Source organism: Poecilia reticulata, chromosome 20, assembly GCF_904066995.2.
Source record: "Poecilia reticulata chromosome 20, P_reticulata-male-v2, whole genome shotgun sequence".
Lineage (NCBI taxonomy): Eukaryota > Metazoa > Chordata > Actinopteri > Cyprinodontiformes > Poeciliidae > Poecilia > Poecilia reticulata.
The window spans coordinates 21,947,147-21,970,967 of record NC_088849.1 but is presented as its reverse complement, the minus strand read 5'-3'; the positions used below and the strand labels follow the sequence as shown (position 1 = coordinate 21,970,967).

Sequence of the window (23,821 nt, the reverse complement as noted above, 5' to 3'; positions counted from 1 at the left end):
TAGACATAAACGAGAATTTACTTTATTTACTCCCACTTGCTTTTCGTATCTATAAATTGTATGGTAACCACTGTAAGTTGAGATTTTGCTATTATGGGTTTTTTTTTCTTCTATTTTACATATTTGTTAAAACGGCCACCAAATTGTGACAGTTTGTTGTGAGAGATAATTTGTGAAAAGATGGATTTCCTCCATCGCCTCCCTGAGCTGCTACTGACGTCTGAAGAAATGAACCAATCGGAGCCGGGAGGAGGGTCTTAACACTGTCAATCATCCTCATGTACTTGCTAATACCAGAGAAATAACTTAGGTAAAGAAAAGCTGTTTATCCACCGTCATCGGTGGCCATGCTAACTAGCATTAGCATTCGCGACAGGCTATGCTAGCTGCAGCGTAGCAGAGAATGAAGCATAGCAGAGAATGAGGAAGGTGACTGACTCTCCTGGCAGTGGAGCTAGTATTTTGGCTCTGATTTACAGTGGGAGAAGGCGAAGGAGCTTAATTTTTTTACAGATTATCTGTCTCATAGTTTACTGTCACAACATGGTGAATTTTAACAAATTGTTAAAAATTGCAGCTTTAATGCCACTTATGTCCCTCATTTCATCATCAAATTCATGTTTTAAATGATTATTTGATGTATAAATTACAGAGTTTCCCACAGTGCATCATAAGCCTGGCGGTCCACCAGGCTTTACTTGTGCCCCACCAGGCTCAGCATTGTTTGCTTATTTAAGTTTTTTTTGTTATTGCCTTTTTTAAGAGTTTACAATTGGTGTTTAGGTATTAATCTTCCAGTCTTCCAATAATGCATAACTATCAAGTGATATTTTCAAATTTACTGTCAAAAACACGACAGTCTGTTGGATGAATGACTTGCCCAAGCACCAACCACAGGCGTAGCAAGTTTTCTGGGGGAAACCCCGAATTATTTCTAATTTATACATCATATGTGTTTGTATACTTTTCAATTATTAATACAATTATATTTGGTAATTCTATTAAGATATTGTTGCAAAAGGTAATTATAATTAATTTGAGTTGAGTATATTTTGCAGTATTGTGAAACCCCTTGGTCAAATGTCCCGTTTTCTGCATTAAAAGACAAAGTTTTGGTAAAGTTCAGTTCAGGCGGAGGTGAGAGAGACGGAGTGAGTCGTCCATGGTCCAGCCAGTCAGACTCACCAGTGGCCTGTGACCTATCAGGGGCAGAATCTGGTGTTGAAGCCCCGCCCTCAGACTTGGGGCTTTCACACCTGAGCAGGTAAACCAAACGACAGCATTAGGCTCAAGAAGGTCAGGGGTCATTTCTAGTTCTGTTGGTTCTGTGTGTGTGTACTGACGCTAATGTAGGCGGCCTCTCTGGACGCCGTGGGGGATGGGAGCAAGAGGAGGAGCTTGACTTTGGGTGGAGGGGTTTCTTGGGAAGGTGAGCTGGGAGGGAGGGTTTAGCAATTTCTCCAATCTTCATCTCTTCACCTAAACACACGAGAAATTATAGAGGCTAAAGGTAAACTATCACCACCAAGTGAAGAGAACGTCAATACCGCAACTATGAGCTGAAGTTGACCTTTGAAGGTGAATTAAATCAAAAGCGAAAAGGTAAAACAGGTGCCCGAAGCTGCAGAAGTAAAAGGCAAAAGAGCAACAGAAAACAGTGCACTGCAAAAACACAAAAAGTAATTTTAGTCAAATTTCTAGTGCAAACATGTTAATACACTTCAAATAAGACAAACTAACTTACAAGTAACTTTTCAGCAAGTGATAGTAGCTTGTTTTAAGTAATTCCTCAATATTCATGGCAGATTATTTCACTTAGAACATGGGAGAAATGTCATAAGTGAAATAATCTGAAAACGGAACAAGAACTTTTTCAATTTTAAGTAACTACTGACTTAAAAGAAGCTCTTGCATCTTGCTGAAAAGTTATTTGTATGTTAGTTTTGTCATATCAAGTGTAGAAAGATATTTGCAGTAGAAACTAAACCAAATATACTTGCAGTTTTTGTTCTTGCAGTGAGAGGATTAAGAAAAGGGAAAAAGTTGGGAGCAGTAGATGTTCTGAGATGTTATCAGTCCAAACACAAACCAAGAGATCCGTTCTCATACAGCTTAGTAAGCCGATCTCAGACGTGGATCTTTCATCAGATTTCTTATATAAGTTTTTGCAGATTGCGCCAACTCAAATTAAATACTTTTTAAGACATTTTAAGACCATTTGGAATTACATTTAATGTGTATACAGCAGAAATGTACAAAATAAACAGCTAAAACCCCTGTACTGTCTCACTTTTTTGTACATAATAAATGTAGCATCACTATAAAACAGAAAAGATACAAAAAAGCTACCTACCCAGCTAGTTAGCATGCTTTTATTTTAGCTAGCTAGCTAGCTTTCTTTTTCTTTTTAGCCATCTTGCTTTTCTTAGCTAGCTGGATAGTTTTTCTTCCGCTTCCGCTGTAGCAACCAGATTCAATTGTTCCTGCAAACATAGCTGCTGATATACTTTTGGTAGCTAGCAAGAATATATTAGCAGCTAGAAAATTAGCGGTAGCCTGAACCGCCTTGAGTCACAGAAAAAAATGAATAAACATTTGCCAGAAAGAAAAGTTCCTCAAGAAAAAAAGACTAGGTAGTATATATGAGATTAAATAGTCCTGCCACTACAAACTTTAAGACCTATTTAAGGCCAACTTACCATTTTTAAATGAATTCCAATACATTTTAAGGTCTTAATTTTAGATTCAAGAATTTAAGACTTATTAAGGATGTGCAGACATTTTGAATTCATGGTCACAGAAAAGAAGGACCCTCCACAGTTTCACATTTACAACAATATAGTAGATTAAGTCAACGGGGTTTGAAGAAAGGGTCATAATCTCCACCATACGTGAGATTATTTATGGACTAAATTCCATTAGGATTTCCAAAATGCTAATTTCTATCCTCTACCCTATTTAAATGCAAACAGTATTATTGTTAATCTGTTTACCTTCTCGTTGCTGTGCTCCATCACCATCCAATCATCAAAAAGAAAAACGGATTTAAATTTCACACCTTATTTAAGTGAATGTAACCAGAGTGCTTCAAATACATATTTCCCCCCGTTATGATTCTCTGTTACGTTATTCAACCACAGTACTTCCCACTGGTGCTACATCTGACACAATCTGTGAAATGTCTTATGCTTAATGTACCTGTAGGACGTTTCTGCATCAGTTTCAGCTGTGGAGAAGGAAATGCGGCAAGTTTCTGATGCATGAGGCGATTTCTGAGCAGAACGAGGTGTGATCGCCGCTAAGAGTGAACATCCTGTTCAATAATCTAGCCTGGCACATTAATTCATAAGGATGGTTCAGTAAGTGCTGTCAGAAGGAGTAGGAACAAATGAAATCCAATTACATCTGGATTCTTAGCCTGTGCTTTTTTATGTGTTAAAATTTTCTTATATCCACCATAAACGGCTGCTTTATTTTATTTCCATTCCTCCTTCCTGCCTGCTTACTAAAAACACTGGAGTTCTAACTTTGAAAGCCTGAAAGCTTTATTTAGCACTGCAGAAGTATCCTAGTATCCTAGCAACCAGAGCTACTGAACTTTGGCACAATATGGAGATGTGTGCGCTTTTCCTCAGCTTGGAGCCCTACTGATATACAATGATTACTATGTGAAAGTTATGTCACAAATAACCAAGAGTTCACTTCCATGATTTTGATTCTGCAAGACGTAACGTTTTTAAAAACATTTTAATTCAGTTTTTGTCCTTATAAAGATATATTTTTATTATTTCTACCAGTGAGAAACTGACTCAGAGTTGACCTGCGAAGGAAAAGCTACTGTATTCTTGGCGTGTTTAACACCAGACTTTCTTGTTTCATTTTTAGAAGATTTATGAAAAGACAACGTCAATAGTTCCCTGACAATCTTTTACAGTTTATCTTCGGACTTTGACTGCTTCCTCTTTCTGTTCAGTGCTCGTATTTGAGCACGACAGCATAAGGTCAAGTGGGTTCTTAAAAAAATAGCAACCGCGCAACTTTTTTAAATCTATATTTCTATCTTGATTAACTTATGGTTTTAATTTTTTAATTTGTTCTGATGATGAAAATCACATAAAAGTTACTGCTTTGTTTTTTTTTCAAGGTTTTCGTTAAGTTTAACAGTTTAAAGACCTTTTTATAGCAGTTGTAAGTTATTCATAAACATTAACTTTAATTGCTTTAATAACTTTACTTAAAAAATAGCTTATGCAAGATAAATATAAATTTGTCAGCTTAATCTGAGGTGTCCAGCTTCGTAGTCTGACACAATAACCTTTCTAACAGTCACTGTTAATGTTGAAACCTCCGTTTTTAAGGAAGTGTTTATTAACCGAACACGTTGCTATGAAGAAGCAAGTAACAAACAATCTAACAAGAATATTTTAATTCTAATTGCCTAAACTTACAGTTAACCAGCTTAAAAAGTAGTTTTGTTTCGCAGCCTTGCAAGAAAAGCTGAAGTTAATGATTACTTGATTTGTGGGATTTGTAGTTTTCTCAAAGGCAACACTACAAATCATAAAAACAAACAAAAACCGCCAGTTAAGTTGTGAAAAGAAAATCTAAAATAAAGTACAGATATTACTACACTGCAAAAACACAAATTCATAATCAAATTTATGGAATTATAACTTAAAACAAGCTCTCATATCTTGCTGATAAGTTACTTGTAAGTTATTTGTGTTTTATTTCAACTTTACTAAAGTTTTTGCACTAGAAACAGGATAAAAACAACTTGGTAAGATTTGTGTTTTTTTCAGTGCGAATGTAATTTAAGAAATTGTTGTTGCATTTCAGAGTTTTGCAGAAATTTTTTTTTTGTAAGGCAGCAACATTGTGGTGAAAAGTGGAAGCATCTGTCTTGCACCAGCAGTACTGATGGTACCAGAGTGCGACTAGCATCGAACCACAGAGCCTGCAGCTTCCTGTTGAGCGCAGACAGATGCTGATTAGTTTTCTCAATCAGAGCTCTGTCTCTGCACAAGGATGGAGGAAACAAGCTGGAAGGGAAGTTTTAGCGGGTAAGTTAGTTTCAGTTTGATTTGAAAGAGGTCAGTAGGAAGTTTGAGAGAGCAGTAGGAAGCTGAGGTGAAAGTGGGTCAAAGCGGACCAGGTTTTACCTCGATCCGGGTCTCTTTGAGGCAGATGCTCAGGCCGCTCAGGAGGAACCTTCTTCGCTTCTGATTTTTTCTCTACAGGTTTAAAGTTTACAGCTTTGACTTCAACCACACAATAAACAGATAACAGCAAAACTGAGATATTAACCTGTGGCGTGTTTGGCTGATGGAGCGCTGGGCGGCGGCGGTTTCTTTGGTCTCTGGAGACACAGATTTAAGTGGGTAAAGTTTAGAGATAAGCAGTTTTGCTGCTTTGTTTTTTAAATAAAAGTGACCATCACCTCTTTCTCAACTTCAAGCAGTTTGACGAAGTTATCTGGGAAGACGCCTTGCCTTCCGCCGATTTCCCCCATCCACCAACCTGCATCGGCACATTCCTGTAAACAAAAATATGATTATTATTGACAACCAGGAGCGGGCGTTTACCGTATCGTTTACTGTGAAACTTCTTACCATGCCAACAATTTAAATTTATCGTTGTCATGATAAATTCCAAGTAACAATGTTTGAAAAATCCCAAAACTATGAAGGGGAACCCAAAAGTTTTCATAATGACGCTGCTGCACACGCAGTTTTCGTAGTACGCGATTCTGCCGCTAGTTATTTGTTCAACCACGCCTTCTCAATCAGTGTGCCAAGCGGCGTTGATGTGGAAGGTTTTGTCTAACCACAGTGAATTTTCTTGTAAGAGTTGTTTTGTCCAGCCGTCGTTTTTCTTCATGGAGAAGTTTTATGAGTAGCGAGGCTGAAGCTTTGCTTCCTGCTCGGGAAAAAAGCATCGGAAACCGTTCAAATGTTGAAGACCGCTTAAAAGGATGAAGCTATGTGTCAAGATCAAGTTTACTCGTGATTCACCCACTTTAAAAATGGTGACATGTTAATTGATGATCAACAGCTTTTTCCCGAGCAGGAAGCAAAGCTTCAGCCGCGCTGCTCATAAAACTTTTCCATGAAGAAAAACGACGGCTGGACAAAACAACTCTTACAAGAAAATTCACTGCGGTTAGACGAAACCTTCCACATCAACGGCGCTTGGCACACTGATTGAGAATGCGTGGTGGAACAAATAACTAGCGGCAGAATCATGTACTACAAAAACTGCGCGTGCAGCAGCGTCATTCTGGAAACTTTTGGGTTCCCCCTCGTATCCTTATCGTTTACCGATTTCTCCACCGTTTGGTCAATGAAATCATCAATAAATACCAATACATTTGAAAATATGATTGAATACAGTTACAGTGTGCAGTTTACTGATGCAAATCACACTTTTCAATGGCACTGCACTGAAAAACACAAAATTTTACCAAGTATTTTTGGTGTAATTTCTAGTGCAAATATCTTAGTAGACTTGAAATAAGACAAAAGTAACATTTCAGCAAGATATAGGAGCTTAGTTTAAGTCAGTAATTTTTTAATATTGATTAAAAAAAGTACTTGTTCAACTGGCAAATTATTTCACTTATAACATGGGAAAAATTTTTTGTTATAAGTTTACATAATCTGCCAGTGGAAACAGTATTTGCTCCTATAAAACAAGCTCCTATATAGCTGAAAAGTTACATATAAGTTACTTTTGTCTTATTTCAAGTCTACTAAGATATTTGCAGCGGAAACTATACCAAATATACTTGGGTAAGATTTTGTAATTTTGCAGTGTAGTGTCCTAAAGAATCATATTACAATTGGGAATGTTTTTCAGGAGTAGTATTTGTGTTGGTGAAACATAGTCACAACAGTTCTGATATCGTAATAAATGTCCATAATCGCACAAGCCTGCCTCCAACTGTAAACACAGAAGCTTCCCTCACCTTTGTGATAATATTGATGATGTCCCCCTCTTTCAGCGCCAGCTCGTCTTCATTTTGTGCTTCGTATGGGAAAAGGACCTTGCACTGCTCCCGCACTGGCAGCCAATGAAAACAAGCATAAATAAATCAACAGCTAGTAAATAATAAATCCTCTGGAGTCGTCTTAGAAAGTTGAACATCCTCAAAGATTCACTCGTCTTTTCCAGCGCCCATTACTGCAGTAAAACCAGAAGAACAAATGTGCCGGAACTCCACCTGGGTTGCTAGGCGATGGGCAGAGTTCCGTTGGGGTTGCTAGGTAACGGTCAGTGCCTTCTGGTTTGCAACATTGTATTCCGGAGGTTTTCAAACACCAAAAAACATTTACTTACTGCCAAAAAGCAGTTTGTTGGTTTTTGTTAAGTGCTTGTGCTGTTTTTTAGAAGCAGTTGAGACTCAAATGGAAAAATACAAAATGTTCAAAATATGAATTTTGCGCATTACTTCCTCTTTAACAGTTCACTCAATTTCCATGGGACATTTCTATATCTAGATTTGAGGTAACTGTATTCAGCTCCCTGATTTTGGAAAATATTAATACTCTGTTCCTGTTTTTCTTTTCTTATACAATGCTTTGCTATCCACAGTGAAAATCTAGAATGCCGGTTCTTTCCACAAGCAAAACACCAACAACGTTAGAGGTGATGACGATAAGAAACAATAGTCTATTAGAATGAAAGGAAACCTGCACTACAAATAAAGGAAGCGATAAGGAAATGTATTACAAGTTAAAAGGATTTAATATGAGCCAAGCTTGAGAAATTTAGGAGAATAGTTTCTTGTAACAGGAAGTTCTCACCTTTAGCTTTGCCGTCAGGTTCGGTCTTCATGGTTTCAGCTGTTACGCTCACACCTTTCCCTTCGTTGACCTAAGGAACAGAAAGATGACAGGAAACCTTTAGTTTCCAACAAACCGAGACACAACAGGCTGAAGTGGTTTGAGACTTCCTGTGCTTGTTGCAGTACCCAGTCTGCAGAATGTGTTGTTAGTGTTGTGGTGCGCAAACAAGGCACCAGTGATTCGGCAAGAATAGACTTACAGTCTGTTTCTCCTCACCAGCAACAGCAAAAGTAATTATAAATCTATGCCAGACCTACCTGAGTAAATGAATACATCATGAAATCATTAATTAAATGTACCAGTAGGGCTGCATTCTAATAATTATTGTGCTTGTTGATTATTCTATCAATTATTCTGATGATTAATCATATAAAAAATTAGCACATTATGCATATTTTTCATTTATACATTTATAAATATAATAAATAATCCAACTCCTTTGTTAAATATGACATTTTATTATTTAAAATGCAAGAACATAGCATTCTTTTAGTGAAAACTTGATCATTTGTAATAAAGGCTGCATCTACAGCTAAAAGCAACAATGCTAACATCAACATGTGAAAAGCATACAGTGTATGGCCAATCTGTTGATTTGGATTACCTGATCAATAAATGAATAGAAAATTTTGTCTAACTGAAGCATAACCCGATCAACAGAGTATCAGTTAAATTAATATAAATATGCCACTTTAGACTATGAGTAACAACATTAAGGTTCATATTAGCATACAATATTTTGCAAAGCAGCACAAATTTGGCTAACAAAAAGACAGTATAGTCCAAGTAGCTAACTAAAAATAAATCTATTTAGAGTGATTTGCATAAAAATGTGACATTTCAGATTCACTAAATATTCAATAATGCCAGCGCTAATGTTAGCAGGCTAAATAATTAGCTCGAGTGTAGCTACAGGTTCTTTGAAAGACAGCAATGAAATAAGTTTAATGAGCACAAAATTATGGAATATCAGATACAACAAATGTTTAACAAAATCAATTATTTTAATATAATTACTTTTTAAAATAACTTCATCTCAAAAATATTGATACTAGGCTACTAAGCAGTGGTGGAAAGTAAGTACAGTTTTCGTGTATCTGTACTTTACTTAAGTAGATTTAATAATGGGGACTTTCTACTTTTACTCCACTACATTTTACAGTAAGTATCTGTACTTTCTACTTCACTACATTTCTACAAAACTGTCGCGTTACTCGTTACATCCAAGTCGTGTTGCTCTTTTCTTCCGTTAAAATGTGACGTTCAGGGACTTAAGGTGGCGCCGTAAAATCCGAGCAATAACGTGACTTAGTGTCTGTTGTCACCCATCGGCTCCACCTTTACTCGCACGCGGAGCTCCAGACATGCGCAGTGGTTTCCTCTGAGCGGGAGGAGATGTTTGTCTATAATATAACAGCGCTGCATAAATTGATATGGCGACATGTAAAATCAGCAGCGCATCGCTTTCACAGACGGGGGGACTTCGTCCAACTTTTAGCGTCACTTGGAAGGAAAGCTTAAAGAAAGGTAAGATCTGTGCTAGCAAAGCTAGCTGTACTGAGACACATGTTGCATCTGATGAAAAAAAGTTGTCACTTATGCGCTGAATTATTGTGTGGAGGTGTTGACTGAGGTGTCGCATTTATGGGACAACGCTGTGACCAAAGTCTGCAATATAGTGATATGACATTCAGGAACGATCCGATTCTTCTGGACGGATCTTTACTAAGTCCTAAGGACTGAAGCCTCACTGAGAGCCGTTCTTTGTTCTTGTGTACACTGCGGTACACTGTGTGCGGTAGACATTCATTTAATCGCTGAATAAGTAAAAGTTGAACGTTGGACAGTGTTCATAGTTGAACGTTATTTACCGTTAATTGCGATGTTTCAGTTGTGGTTTCTGACATGGGCAATATGGGCAACCGCCCAGGGCGTTATTTTTCTAGGAATAGCAGGAGACATCTGCGGATTGTAGCACAGCGATGAAAGCAAAACAGAATGAAGTGAGTTTTAATTGATACTGGTTAAATATATTTCAGCTCTAAGTATTTAATATCTAAGTGTTTTTATGGGAATGTGGATCTTTCAGATCAATCTGAAAACCAATTTTGATAGGTAAACTTAATGTTATTGTGTCATTTAGCGCAGGGCGCTGGTCTTGGGTTCGGTGGTCTTGACTACAACTCTGCTACATGGCTCCTTGGTTGCATGTCCTCCACCCCGCCCACACCTTCTTTACATCCCCTTTCAGTTAGATTTCTTTCTAAATAAATGTGACTAATGAAGTTCATGCTATGTTAGGACAGGAGACAAAATGTTTCCATCCCTGAAATTATGATTCATAGAATCACATATCTAAGACTAAACTGTTACAGAGAATAAACACAATAAGAACATGTTTAATCTGTGGTAGTGTTAATTAAAATGGCACATTTCTGATGTATTAAAATTAAATGCGATCGGCACACTTTATGATATTAGCGATTAGGTAATGCATTCAGTGAGTACTTTTACTTTTAATACTTAAGTATTTTTAAAAGCCAGGACTTTTTTACTTTTACTTAAGTAAAATGTTAATGTGGTACTTTGACTTTTACTTAAGTACATTTTTGACTGTGTATTTGTACTTTTACTTAAGTACATTTTTGAGTACTTTCTCCACCACTGCTACTAAGTATACTAAGTACTACTAAGTATATAAAATATAAGTATAAAATATATTCATACTTTTTCATTTTTTAACGAAAACAAAGGGTTTCGTTTTTTTATTTACGAAACCCTTAGCTTGAGAGTTGAGTTGATATAGAAGGGAATTTCAGATTTGGCAATGGATTAAGGACAACAATGCTGTCGTTAGCATGCTAAATTTAACATAATTTGGCATTTCAGAGCTAGCAAACAGTTAACAGCAGTAATGCTTATGCTAACATTAGCCATTTAACCAGTTAAAACTGGAATTATTCGTCCAGAAAAAGACAGAAGTAGATGCTTAACAATCAAACATCAATGTATCAATGCTGCATATGTCAATGCTAAAAACAAAATGCTATCTTTCCAACACAACTAAAGCTAATCAATTAGCATGCTAATGACAGATTTATTTCTCTAGTATGTTTAAAAACAACTAAAGTTGACCAATGTGCTTCACAATTTACACAAATCTAACAACATGGCACACAGTAGCACATGCGTAGTGCGATTTTCACACTTAGCAAATTTAAAACAACAAAGTTTAAGTTCGCATTGACATGATGGCTAAAAAATTAATGACCACAGTGAAAAAAACGGGTATTTTTCTTCCCAGAGCTGCAGAAAAACCCATTAGATACATTTCAGTTCTGTAGATCTCCCTTCTTCCACCAAATTCATGGGATTTTTACACATCAACTAATTTATGAAACAACTCATATAAAGTGCGTCAAACTAATATTTGATATTCCTGATAAAGCAGAAGTTTCCGGATATTCACTGTGTTTGTTTTCGCTCAATCTTCCAAGCAGATCCTCCACACTTCCTTAAAAGATATAAATATTAAAACATACCTAAATATATTTAGTTTCTCCCATGAACACCCTTGCATCCTACGAATAGATTCAACGCAGAAACCAAGCAGCCGACTTGCTGACGAAGAGCGTTAAAGCCGCCGTTGTTCCCCAGCTGGAGTGGATCCCTCGGTGGTGTTTGTGGAACCAGGGTGGCTCTTCCCCAGGAAAACACACACATTCACAGCACGCAGTCTGTCTGAACACACACACGCCTCTGTTCTGCCCGACCTCTCCCTTCAACACTTCCTCCCTCCCTCCTCCTCTTCCTCATTCCCACCCTAATGAGACGCATGTGGAGGTGCGAGCTGTGAGGCATCGCTGCAGCAGAGAGGAGTCAACATCCACCTATCGCATACTGATGGCAGCCGAAACGCCGGCGCCAGATCGATGGGGACTTTTCAAGGCCAGGCGGGATGAGTGGGACGGCCCAGTTAAACATTCACATTTTCACCAGTAACATTTTTTCACTTCTCACTGGTTCATAGGCTTTTAGTCTGAAAATGTTTTAAGTCATGTTAGCAAACATCTATAGATGTTTTTAGTCAGTTGTTTCCTCTAAACATAAGGAGGCAAATTGTAGATAAATTAAAGTTCAGATCAAGAATAGAAGACAAAGTATATGGAAAAGATGTGTGTCATAAATGAGGTAAATAAGCTTAAAAAATAGTTTGAAAAAAGATTTTTGGAAACTGAAGTGTTTGTACAAAGTGATGGCAAAACTTAAAACAAAGGAGATAAACGGAGATCCGGATGGATGGATGACAGATGGATGTAGGAATGAACAGATGGATGGATGAAAACATGGATCGATGGATGAGCAAACGAATGTTGGTCGGATGGACAAAAAAATGGATGTATGAACCAAAGAAAAGATGGATGGATGGATGGACGGACGGACGGACGGACGGATGAACTGTCAAACAACTATGAATAAAAAAGACGTGTGGAAATAAAATCCTTTCCTCTTCATTTCCTTCATTTTCTGTCGAGTTTCATCAAGAAAAGCTCAAAGTGCTTTACACCATAAGAACAATTCAGTTACCAATTATGAAACGGCAATAAAGATTTGTCACAACACCATCAAAATCCTCAAAACCGATAATAATCAATGTTCTGGTTGTTATATTTGGGTTTTTAGCCTTGATTTGCAGGAACTCTGCGTTTCTTACATATTATTGTCTGCTGGTAAAAACAGGATTATTGTGTCAGATTCTGGACCTGACGTCCAGCAGCTTCTAAAATCTGACAGTTTGATGTTTGGGTCACCTTGGCAGCAGGTTGCAGCCAATCGCTTCCTCTGCAGGATAAACGATCTGCTGCAGATTGTGTTTGTCCTTGGCAGTGACAGCAGACAGAGGATCTGACAGCAGAGGAGTTAAAGTAGGACACGGCTCTCAGCAGGTGGAACGTCTTTTACTGCTGCAGCAGGAAGGACGTCCTGCATTTTGCTTTCTTGAAGTAAGAAGTTTAGAGTAAAGTGTTTGTAACTTAGTTCCCACAAAGCAGAAGTGGCTTGAGGTGTAGATCCTTGGAGGTGATGGTGCAATGATGTTAAGAAATGTTTAAAGCACCAGCAAAGAGCAGTTTTGAAGCTTGTAAGTTTAAACCTTCAGTCATTTTTTAGCCATGACGTCTGAGACTCAAAAAAAATTCTTCAGAAATGCTTATTTAACGGAGTCAGAGAAGGAACCGATCAGGTTTGGTTTGAGGTTTGGTTGCATTAAGGCGATCTATTATGCTGAACAGGTTAGCATAAAGGATATCGTACATAGGCAATAAAAAACACGCTCATTTTATTTTTTTGCACAAATTCATGCTGAAGTCTGGCTACCTTGAGCTGTTTTAGGGCCTCCTGTCACTTTCAATCCAAATAAGCTGCTGCTGGCCAAAGTCAAGCTAGCTAGCATAACTAAGCTACTTCCCTCCCCTCACCATTTTATTTCTCAATTAAAACTTTTTCCTGACCTGTTATTTAGTTGTCGTTACAGTTATACATCTTTAATGTATAGTTATACAACTATTGACAACTTGATGGGTAAAACCAATGTTATTCACCGTCAGCGAGCAGATTTTTTCTGTGACGTCTGTATGGGGTCCATACGACCATACATCTAGGAAAAGCATTAGAAGAGCCTCCAGCACAGCCAACAAGAATGTAGCAACAACAAAACACTCCAGCAGCCATACAACAGTCCAGACAGTTGATAAAACCAGCTAACCAAACATGCTGGAACTCAGCTTGGGTTGCTAGGTAACGGGTCTAGCTGGGCTGGGCGATGTTGCTAGGTAACGGGCTGGAGTTGCTAGCTGAGTTACTATACATGTCGAATGTGACTCAAAAGTCAGGAAACATTAACAATGTTGCTACAAAACTTTAACTAGTTGCTACAAAAAGTTTTTTAAGTGCTTAGGCTGGTTTTAGAACCAGTAGAAACCCAAATGGAAGCATTAAAACGTAAAAAAAAATTATTTTGCATAACACATCCTGATTAAATGTCTTTTTTTTCTGCTTTTGTGTGAAATCGTGCAAGTCTGCAGTCTTCCTTCAAACACATCGAAAGTACTTTGCAACCTCTCAACCTTTGTCTGTAGCCCTCAATGCTCAAGCTAAACGGTCGTAGGAAGGAAAGAAGGTCACATTCAGAAGAACTTCAATGAGGAAGACTCTTCTCTCTGAAAATAAGATGAAGCACCAGACCTCTGGAAACGATGGAGGGATGAAAACAAAATGAAGATGTCTGGAGAAAACAAACACAAACACTTCATTCTATTTGTGGAGGATAATGGTGGAGGTTTGATGCTTTGAGTTTTGTTTTGTTGCCACAGCAGCTTTGCACCTTGCAGAGTTTGAGTCAACTTCCCTTTTGAGTCAGACGAGAGGGTCTCTGTCTCTGCAAATGTACTTTTTCCCTTTATCTGAAATAACATTTTATATTTAGGACTTCTTGTAGTAATTGAGTTTCAATGTATAAACCAATATAATTTAAAATGACTGCTGATTTTCTATCTGTTTCACTTTAAGACACAGCAAGTGAATATCTAGCAAAATAAAGCACTCTGATGAGAAAGTGCACAAATTAAATTTCATATATCATAATTTCTATGCAGTTTTTCTATTTAAAAGTTTAGAGAAATATGAAAAAATACATGAAAGAAGAAGCGAGAACAAAGTAGGCCAGAATGCAGCTGAGAGTTGTTGAAATGAAACATCAGTTCATAACATAATGCTCACCAAAAGACAAAATATCAAAGTCTCCAGCTGAAATCTGAGTTTATAAAGTGAAATTTAACTGGTTGTCTGACGGTGGTAGTTTGGAGACCTAACAAACCGGCTCCATGGAGAAATGCTTGTCACGCAGAAGGTGTGATACGAAACACTGTTTGGCAACATTCAGATAGACGTCGTAGCTTCTGCTCCAGTTCTGACCAGCATTGTTACTGGTGTGAACAGTCATGCATCAACACTTTCCTCTGAGCAACTGCGTCGCTAGAGTAGCCTGCTTCTTATGAGTCATGCTGTGACTCTGCAAGTCTCCCTTTACTGCACATGACCAGGCTATGCTTCATTTATGACTTAGTTAAACGGCAGTAATGGAGCAATAAAACCGTTATTCTGACTCAATAAGTCCGTCTACAGTCAGGATGTTTTCACAACCGATGGTCCAGTAGACTTGGTTCGGTTTGGGACCAAAACTGAAACATTTGCTACATTTTCAGCTGTTGTGGTTCAAACCAAATTCTTAGGAAAACCTGTTCCCCTCCTCACCTGTGGGGGCGCTGCACCAAAAGTCATTGAAGAAAATAACACTGAGTGCAACTTCCTTCTTTATAAAATGTTAGCCAAAACTGAGTAGCGTCAGATTTTAGTGGTCGTAAGATTTCACTTTTGTTTTTGGTAAAAGACAATTAGCCATTTCTCCCGCTAGCGCTAGGTACGCGTGTTTGTTTTGGTTGTTTTTACCCAGAATGCCCTGTGCTATGGTAAAAAAAAAAACCTTGTGAAAGCGCTGTTAAGTGTGCTAATGGTGGAGAAACAACTCACCGTTACAGGAAAACCATTTATCCGCTATCATCTGTGGCTATGCTAACTAGCATTAGCTTTCACATCCGACCCTGTTGATGAGGAGAAGCTTCATGATAGCAGAACGCAATGAGGTTATGTCGGTGGGCGAGTGGCACACACACGGGCATTATTGACAGCGCTAAGACCCTCCTCCTGGCTCTGATTGGTTGTTTCTACTTGGCACTGGGAGAAGTCAGAGAAGCTCAATTTTTTTCAGATTATCTGTTTCAGGATAAATTGCCACGACATGGTGACAGTTTCAACAAATACGTAAAAACTAAAAAATAAACTAATCAGTTATTGCGATAAACGATAATATTGTTGCTTTGAGACAGTTTTCAAGTAATATAATAGTTATGCAAGAACACGTTCTCAAAGATCAATAAACTTTAAATTTCAATCAACATTTAAAGCTGGAACCGGAAGACATTTTAAATATCCAAAATAAATCAACAAAACAACCAAAACAACAAATAAAATTAATTATAAAATCTCTCTAAACAAAATTGTCCTTAAAAAAAAGGAAAAACACCAAAATGAACTTTATCATCCAGTTTTTGGTAGAAACAGAGAAAAAGCTAAAAACAATAAATCATGCCAGTGGAAATTATTGAGCTAATTTTAATTCATCATTTTTATTGCTAGTTGCAAAAGGCCTAACACTGCAGCTTTAATAAATCGCTTTTTAATCATGAAAACAGTCTGTGTCCTTCCTACAACCAAAGTCAACTGGATCCAGATGACAAATGCTCACTTCCTGTTTTTAAAAAAGTCTCGTTTCAAATTTGTCATCCATTTAAAAAAAAACACACACTAAAAGAGCCGATTGTGATGCACTCATGGTCCGTTCTATACAGAGTTAGAGCACTTAATGGAGGTGATATTTGCCGTCTTTTCTCCAACATCAGGGTCAGCTGACCTTCCAGATTGGCTCCACAGTGACTCAGCCGGATGGAGCCGCTCCCCCACCTCCCGTCGCCTCATTAGGGAGCAGAAAGACCCGACTCACCGTAAAATAACACACTCAGCAGGAGAGGCGAGCAAACATCCTTCAGACGCACACATCTGCTCCACAGGAGCCACAGGAAGCCCTGATGACCAGCAGCAGCTTTTAGGCATCGCTGCTTTGAAACGGTTTAAAAGTTTCAGCTTTGCTTTGCCTTTTGTTCACTTAAATGTTTGAATTTCCCTGCTTTGGGTTTGTAATTAAAATAAAGAAGGTCGATTACAAATAGTCACATTCCTAAAATAATTATTTGCAAAAACACAAAATCCTACAAAGGTATTTTTGGTTTAGTTTCTAGTGAAAATATCTTAACGCACTTTAAATGAGACAAACGGAGTTAAAAAAACATTTTTCAGCAACACATAGAGGCTTGTGTGAAGTGAATAACTCCTTAATATTGATGAAAACATTCTAGTGGCAGATAAATTAACTTAAAACATCTAAATGTTAAATAATCTGCCAATTGAACTGGAGCTTTTTAATCAGTATTAAGGAATTATTTACTCAACACAATCCTGTATATTTTTCCTGAATAGTTACTTTTATGATAGAAACTATAACAAAAATACTAGATTTTGTGTTTTTGCAGTGTACTTTTAGCAAAAACCAGCTATTCTTTTAGGAAGATGATGCTCCTTTCAACCAAACTGTGAATATATCAACTTTTTAATCTGTTTTGTGAAGTTTGGATGAACAAACTGGCTAAATAAGCAACAGATTTAATCTGGTTTGTTTTATTATTAGTGAAAAAATGAGGTTATTAGTTTATGTGACCGAAAATGAGGTAAAGTGACACGTTTACAAGCAAAACATAATTTTTTAGTGGAATAAAACTGCAAACACTCAAAATCCTCATTTTAGTCCTAAATATTTTAACTTAAGCCAATTATATTATCTCTACTTTTAGATTATCTTTGTTCTGTCTTGTAATTTTGCTTTCTGTGCAGAATGGTTGCTTATTTAGTTTCCTCGTTTTCACCCTGAATCAAAAATATTTACACAACCTTCAGCGGATAAGGGATGCGATATCGCCAAGTCAACTTCAAATCTCTTTGTTTTAAAACAAAGAAAGTCCAATAGAGGCATTGAGAAGTGGAGTAAATTTTAAAAAGAAATGTGAGGAAAGAGCAGAAAATCGGAGGAGAAGAGGCAGAAAAAGCCGGAGCCTACCGTCGGTTCTGGTTCGGTTCAAGTCGGATCTTTGCTGCATCAGCGCAGAGGCAGCAGCAGAACATGTGAGCATGTAGAGCCGAGTGAAAAGCCGTATTATTTCCCCTCCGCTCTCTCTCCTTCGCTCTAAGTGAGCGCTGCAGAGCTCTCACTTCTGCTTTGCTTGTCAAATCCCTGCAGGATGTCTGTGTGTGTGTGTGTGTGTGTGTGTGTGTGTGTGTGTGTGTGTGTGTTAACATAAAACCACTTCCTGTGCTGCGAAACTGAAACAGAGAGCTGGGAGGAGCTAAATGTAAGACGTTCTTACAAAAAAAATAACAAAAGCAGATATATTCCTGTGTTTTAAAGAGCTTATGTTGTAAAAAATGCATTTTTAATATGTGCTAAGTATATTTATTTAATTTAGATGTTCCCAGTTTTAGATGATGACGTTTCAGGAAGTGAAGGTGATTCAGTAGGATGTCCTCTGAGGGAAGGGAAACGCGTAACGATGCGGCTTACCTTTTCTGAATCCAGATCCACGGAGCGCGGCCGGAGCTTGATGGGCTGGTCTTTGAAGATGTTACCGAAGCCAATCCCCTGAATCTGCAAAAATATGCAAGAAAAATGATCAATTCTGCTCCTAAAACAGCAGAAAGTGGTCATTTTTAATGATGAATAGCTAAATTAGGCGACTTTTGAAGGTCTTTAGTTACACTGCAAAACCAGAAAATCTTACCAAGTACTTTTGGTTTAGTTTCTACTTCAAATATTTTAGTAAACTTGAAGTAATACAAAGCTAGCAGGATAGATGAGCCTATTATAAATCAATAATTCCTTAAAAGTACTAGTTTAACTGGCAGATTATTGAACTAATAGCTAGACATTTTCCCCGTCTTATAAGTGAAATAATCTGACAACTACATTTTAAAATAAATATAAAAAAATTACGGACTTAAAACAAGCTCATATATCTTCCTGTAAAGTTAGTTTTGACTTATTTCAAGTGTAATAAGATATCTGCACTAGAAACTAGATTAAAAATAAAAATAATGAGTAAGATTCTGATTTTTTGCAGTGTGATTCTGATTTCTACAAACAAAAAATATAAAATAGTAATAAAAAGTTTAACTAAAATAGACTACGTGGTGGAAAAACGGCTCCTTCTCACCTCCCACTGCTCATAAGATTTGAAAAATCTTCATATTGGTTAAACACGGCAACATTATCTTCGTTTTTCACAGGTTTCAAAGACTGTTATTGTAAATATTTTTACGGAAAGAGAATATTTATGTTTATATTTATACGTTATATAAGTTCCTGTTATGTTTTATAAATATGTCTAAGCTTAATAATGTGAGAAAACAGCAATTTTCAGTTAATTCAGTCAGTATTTCATTCATCTGACACAAAAAAAGTAAATATAATGACGTGATTCTTGTTTTAAATTTGACATATTATGAACATTTTTGTCCTTTATGTTATGGAAAGACAGTCAACCATCTTGTTACAAGAAAAAACAAAAGTTTTTTTTTAAAATGGAAACTGTCTTAGCGCTACTAACATCCAGCTGGTGTCAGCTAACGCCAGCTGACACCAGCTGCCGTTAGCTTGATGCTAACGCCAGCTGGTGTCATAGAAAACAAACGGTGCTTCTGGATTGGCTGCTGTGCGAATTCCAGCCAATAGCGCGTCAACTAGCATTGCGACTAGGTAGCTTAGCTTCCCAAGCTGCGTCTTCTTTTGAATATTTTAAATACATGGTAAGAAATAATCCCAAATTAAAATAATTTTGCACAAATATATTGGAGTTACATTCCACAGAATAATCCACTGTAGTCTGTTTGATGCTTTCTGGGCTTATTTGTGTTTTTGACTTTGAAAAAATAATTGACTTTTTACCTTCTTAGGTTGGATTTCTGACCCTGATTCTGACCGACTGTCTCCTCCGTCGCTTTCACTGCCGGGGCTGTCTTTACCTGAACACACAGAGACAAAATACAGAGTTATAAAACCGCTTCAAAGGCTGCTGCCTTAATGAAGGAGGCTTGGAAAATGTGCTTTCTTAAGACTCACTGGTGCGGCTGTGGCGGATCTCCTCCTGCGAGTTGGGAGTTTCCAGGGAGGGAGCGTCCAAATCTGCCAGGACCTCTTTGGTGAAATTGGAAGGAAACATTCCAATCTTCCCATTCAGAACCCCTTCCCACCATCCCTCCTCCACCTAAACACCAGAGAAACCCAAAAACAAAACCCCATGTGAGGAGTTCAACTCTAAACAGAACCAGATTTTAGGTTTTTCAATAATAGTCCATTATAGTTTAGTTTTATTTTGTTGTGACTTTTCTGTTTGTCAAATTCAGTTTTTCTTAGTTATTATGAGTTAAATATTTTTTTAGTAGTTTTAGTTATTTCATACTTTGGTTAATTCTTAGGTGCAGATTTAAAATAGTACTGTATTGTGATTATATATACATACAATTGTGCAATAAATATTCCACAGACGGTCGTAAAGAAAGAAAAAATAAATAAATAAATGTATATAAATAAGGTAAGGTGATTAAATAAAGAAGCCAGTTAATCATATGTTTACTTAACAAATGATTAGTTTACTTAATTTTGACTGAAATGCCTCTAAATAACAACACTGTCAACCGAGCCGAACTAATTGAAGAACCTGTTCCCCTCCTCGCCTGTGGTGGCGCTGCACCAAGAACCACTGAAAGAAACGACATGAAAACCTCTGAAGAAGACCTGTGCAACTTCCTTCTTCACAAAATGTAAACAAAATGGAGTAGCGTCAGATTTAAGCGGTAGCTCAGTTGAATAGTAATGAGGGAAAGGAAAAATACTGGATTTGGAGAATTTGAGGAATTTAAATGATGAGTAGTAAAATGCAGGACACGAAAGTAGTGCCACTAAAAACAAAAGAAGAAGAAGTGGCGACAGAGTTTAGAGGATTTCTCTTTGGTAAAAAAAAAAAGAAGAAAAGAAAATCCATTTCTCCCTGTAGCGCTAGACTGTGACGTTTGTTTTAGTCGTATTTACCCAGAATGCCCTGCACTGTAGTCTGCTTTCTGCTTTCGGAGCGATCTCCAGTCCGCTTGGCATTCACATATGAACGTAGGAAGTTTTTAGGCGGACCAGAGTTCACTTTTTGGTTTGAATCAGAGTTCGATTACGCATTCACACACCCCAAACGAACCGGACTTTCTAAACCAGGGGTGCTCAAGTCCGGTCCTCGAGAGCTACCATCCTGCAACTTTTAGAAATATCATTACTCCAACAGACAGGGATCAGCTCTAAACAGGCCTGGTAACGAGCCTTTCATTTGATCCAGGTGTGTTGGAGCAGGGAAGCATCTGAAAGTTGCAGGACGGTAGCTCTTGAGGACTGGACTTGAGCACCCCTGTTCTAGACAAACAAACTAGTTTGATTAAAGCAGCTGCTGTGAATGAAACCTTAAACTCACACATAATCCACCAGAGGTCGCCATATCTCCACGAAACGATCATTACATCCAAGCTGATTTTTTTCTATTAGTAGAATTTTACAGTTTCTTGGTACCACTGATTTACAGTGGGAGACTTTTCATTAAACCAGTTCAATAACACACATCTATTGGCTATTTCGTGCAGTGGACCTTGTTTTATTGAACCCTAGTAGAAACTGATCTCTATCTGTACAATTTTATCACTGAGTTAACTTCTTTGTTTACACAGAGTCAGAATGTTGGGAGTTTTAGATGATGATTTTAGTACCGTTAGCTGTTTTGATCAGAACGAAAGGCGTTCTGAACTGCATTTTACTTTTAGATTTAAGAAAAGCAGAATTAGTTAACCGAATGCAATCCTTCTGACATTGCTCTTCTTCCACTTCCAAATAAATCGTGAAATATTTTGAAGGTACAGAAGCAGCAACAAGATGAAGAAAATCCAGTAAGACGTTAATTTTGATTAGATTTACAAAATATGTCTTTGGCCAAAAAGGTGCAGGATCCTTTTTATGTTTTTATATTTCTGACATTTTTCATCTCTTGTTTAAATCTTTAAAAGAAGACTCACCTCTGCGATGATCTCGATCACATCTCCGACTTTCAGCTCCAGTTCGTCTTCATGCTGAGGTGCATAGCTGAAGGAAGCCTTACATCTCCGCTTTCGGATTTGCTCTCCTGCATCAAACACAGTAATAAACTAATAATAAATGAAATAAAAACCTTAATTAAACGTCTGACTCTCTGTCTGAACTTAACTGACCCCATTACACTTCCTCATAACCTTGTGGTTGTTTGCCTTTCATCCATTAGTCTCATTATTACTCTTGACTCATTTCACATCAGCGAGGGCAAGCAGACCTGACCCTGCAGTTCCTCTACTTCACCACATGAGGTCACTATTGTTCATCTTTCGCTCAGTATGAACAATATGAAGAAGTGCTTATCACCAAAGATTAAAACTATTTCTAGGGATTTGTTTTTGTTGCTTTTAATCAGCGTATAGTTTGTTATTCAAACTATATAATGACAATGGCTATTTAACGATAGAATAAGCCTACCAGTGCAGTTAATTGGCCTTTATTTATATTCATAATTGTGTTATTTTACTTATTGTCACACAGTGTGAGACTTTGCCGCCATAATGCAGCATTTAGAAACTGTTTTTACACCTTTTTAAAGTCGTTTTGTCTGTGGATGGATGGATGAATAAATGGACAGACAGATGAATCGAATGAATGGAGGACTGGTGGATGGATGAACACATGGATGGATTATGATACAGGCTCAAAGATGAATGTATGGATGAATGACATGATGGACGGATGGATGAAGGGATGGACAGCCGGATGGATGGACGGCCGGAAGAATGGATGAATAAATGGATGGAAATAACTCCATATAATTTCATGTAATTTTCAGTGTTTCGTTAAACCCAATGAGGATGCATATTGGGCTCATCAGCGTTGTGAAGTAACTGGACAGATCGTCTTTCATTGTATTTTCCAGACCCTCTATGCTTCCTGCAGGATCTGTGTTCCTGCCAGCAGCAGAGCGGTGAGCAATCCTTGACCCAAATCCTTCGTTACGCTAATAGGATCAAAATGTGAGCCGGCAGACGTCAGGCTACCTAATGATGGCTGCTCACCTTTCTTTCCAGGTCGCACGCTGGTGTCCGACACCGGGCTGGCCCTGCCGTTGGAGAGCTCAGACTTAATCATCCCCGCCTGCCCTCCATCTCTCTTCCCTTCCTTCTTTAACTCCTGTGAAGGAAAACAAAGGAGGAAACTTAATGAGTGCAGCAGGTCCTGATGCTCAATTCAGATTTTTTTGCTTAAATAAGTTTTTATTTGGTCATTCATTCTACAAATTAAATCCGACTATAATGAGCCTTCTGTGTGAACGGTTTACAACCCTACAGCAAAGAATAACACAAACGTCACACAAAACGTGAATGATTACAGGAGTAATAATGGATAGAGCCATTTAAAAATCGATTTTAAAGTTCACTCACAAATTGGAGCCGACAGAATCGTCACAAGATCATGAAATCATGAAGGAAGCTAATCTGTTCAGCCTGATTTACTGCAACGTACGTCATAATTCTGAATAATTCAAAATTATGAATGTACACGAATGCAACGTCACAAATCAATGACATAAAAGCCGGATAAAATGCGACATGACCTTTCACTATAGCAAATTTTGCTGGATAATAAATTCTCCCAATAATTAATAATGTTTCGAGATAATAATTGTTTTTTTGGCAATAAGTTAATAAAACAAGCCGTTTCAAAAATGTCCATAATGTAACGTCACAAATCAGGTACAGTACCCTTCACCTACTAACCCCAGTTAAGTCCAGTCCGTTGCCTAGCAACCCCAGCCAAGCCCAGCCTGTCACCTAGCAACCCAAGTGGCGCTCTAACTGCTTGGTCAAGAGCGGCTATGCCAGTAGGTCTATTCTTTTAGGATATTTAGTACCAAATATGGATCTGATTTTTTTTGGGGGGGGTGAAAGATCAGAATTGGGCCGTTTAGACTGCAGTGAAAAATCTGGACAGAAGTCGCATTTGGGGAAAAAAAGCGGATGTGTGTCGCATTCGCCTGCTGTGCGAACACAGCCCAAGAGTTGGAGCTTGAGAAACAAAGTGTTTATCTAAAAAGCAGCTTATTAATTCAGGGAAGCTATCATCAAAACTGCAGTCCTTTCCTCTCTGT

General features: G+C 37.7%; 1 protein-coding gene across 4 annotated transcripts in view; it reads right to left on the bottom strand.

The window, feature by feature from the left end:
- sh3kbp1 (SH3-domain kinase binding protein 1) overlaps positions 1–23,821 on the bottom strand; it is a 68,308-nt gene that overhangs the window by 5,644 nt on the left and 38,843 nt on the right. Inside the window, exons 3-14 of one of the 4 annotated variants that reach the window (XM_008396468.3) lie at positions 22,749–22,863; positions 21,672–21,778; positions 19,687–19,831; positions 19,513–19,589; positions 18,133–18,216; positions 7,806–7,875; positions 6,968–7,062; positions 5,441–5,536; positions 5,308–5,359; positions 5,163–5,234; positions 1,344–1,479; positions 1,186–1,256 (exon numbers count right to left, since the gene is read on the bottom strand). In XM_008396468.3, coding sequence (XP_008394690.2) covers positions 1,186–1,256; positions 1,344–1,479; positions 5,163–5,234; positions 5,308–5,359; positions 5,441–5,536; positions 6,968–7,062; positions 7,806–7,875; positions 18,133–18,216; positions 19,513–19,589; positions 19,687–19,831; positions 21,672–21,778; positions 22,749–22,863 — 1,120 coding nt within the window. The remainder of the gene's footprint in view (positions 1–1,185; positions 1,257–1,343; positions 1,480–5,162; positions 5,235–5,307; positions 5,360–5,440; positions 5,537–6,967; positions 7,063–7,805; positions 7,876–18,132; positions 18,217–19,512; positions 19,590–19,686; positions 19,832–21,671; positions 21,779–22,748; positions 22,864–23,821) is intronic. The other 3 variants (XM_008396470.3, XM_008396471.3, XM_008396472.3) reach the window with 3 other exon arrangements.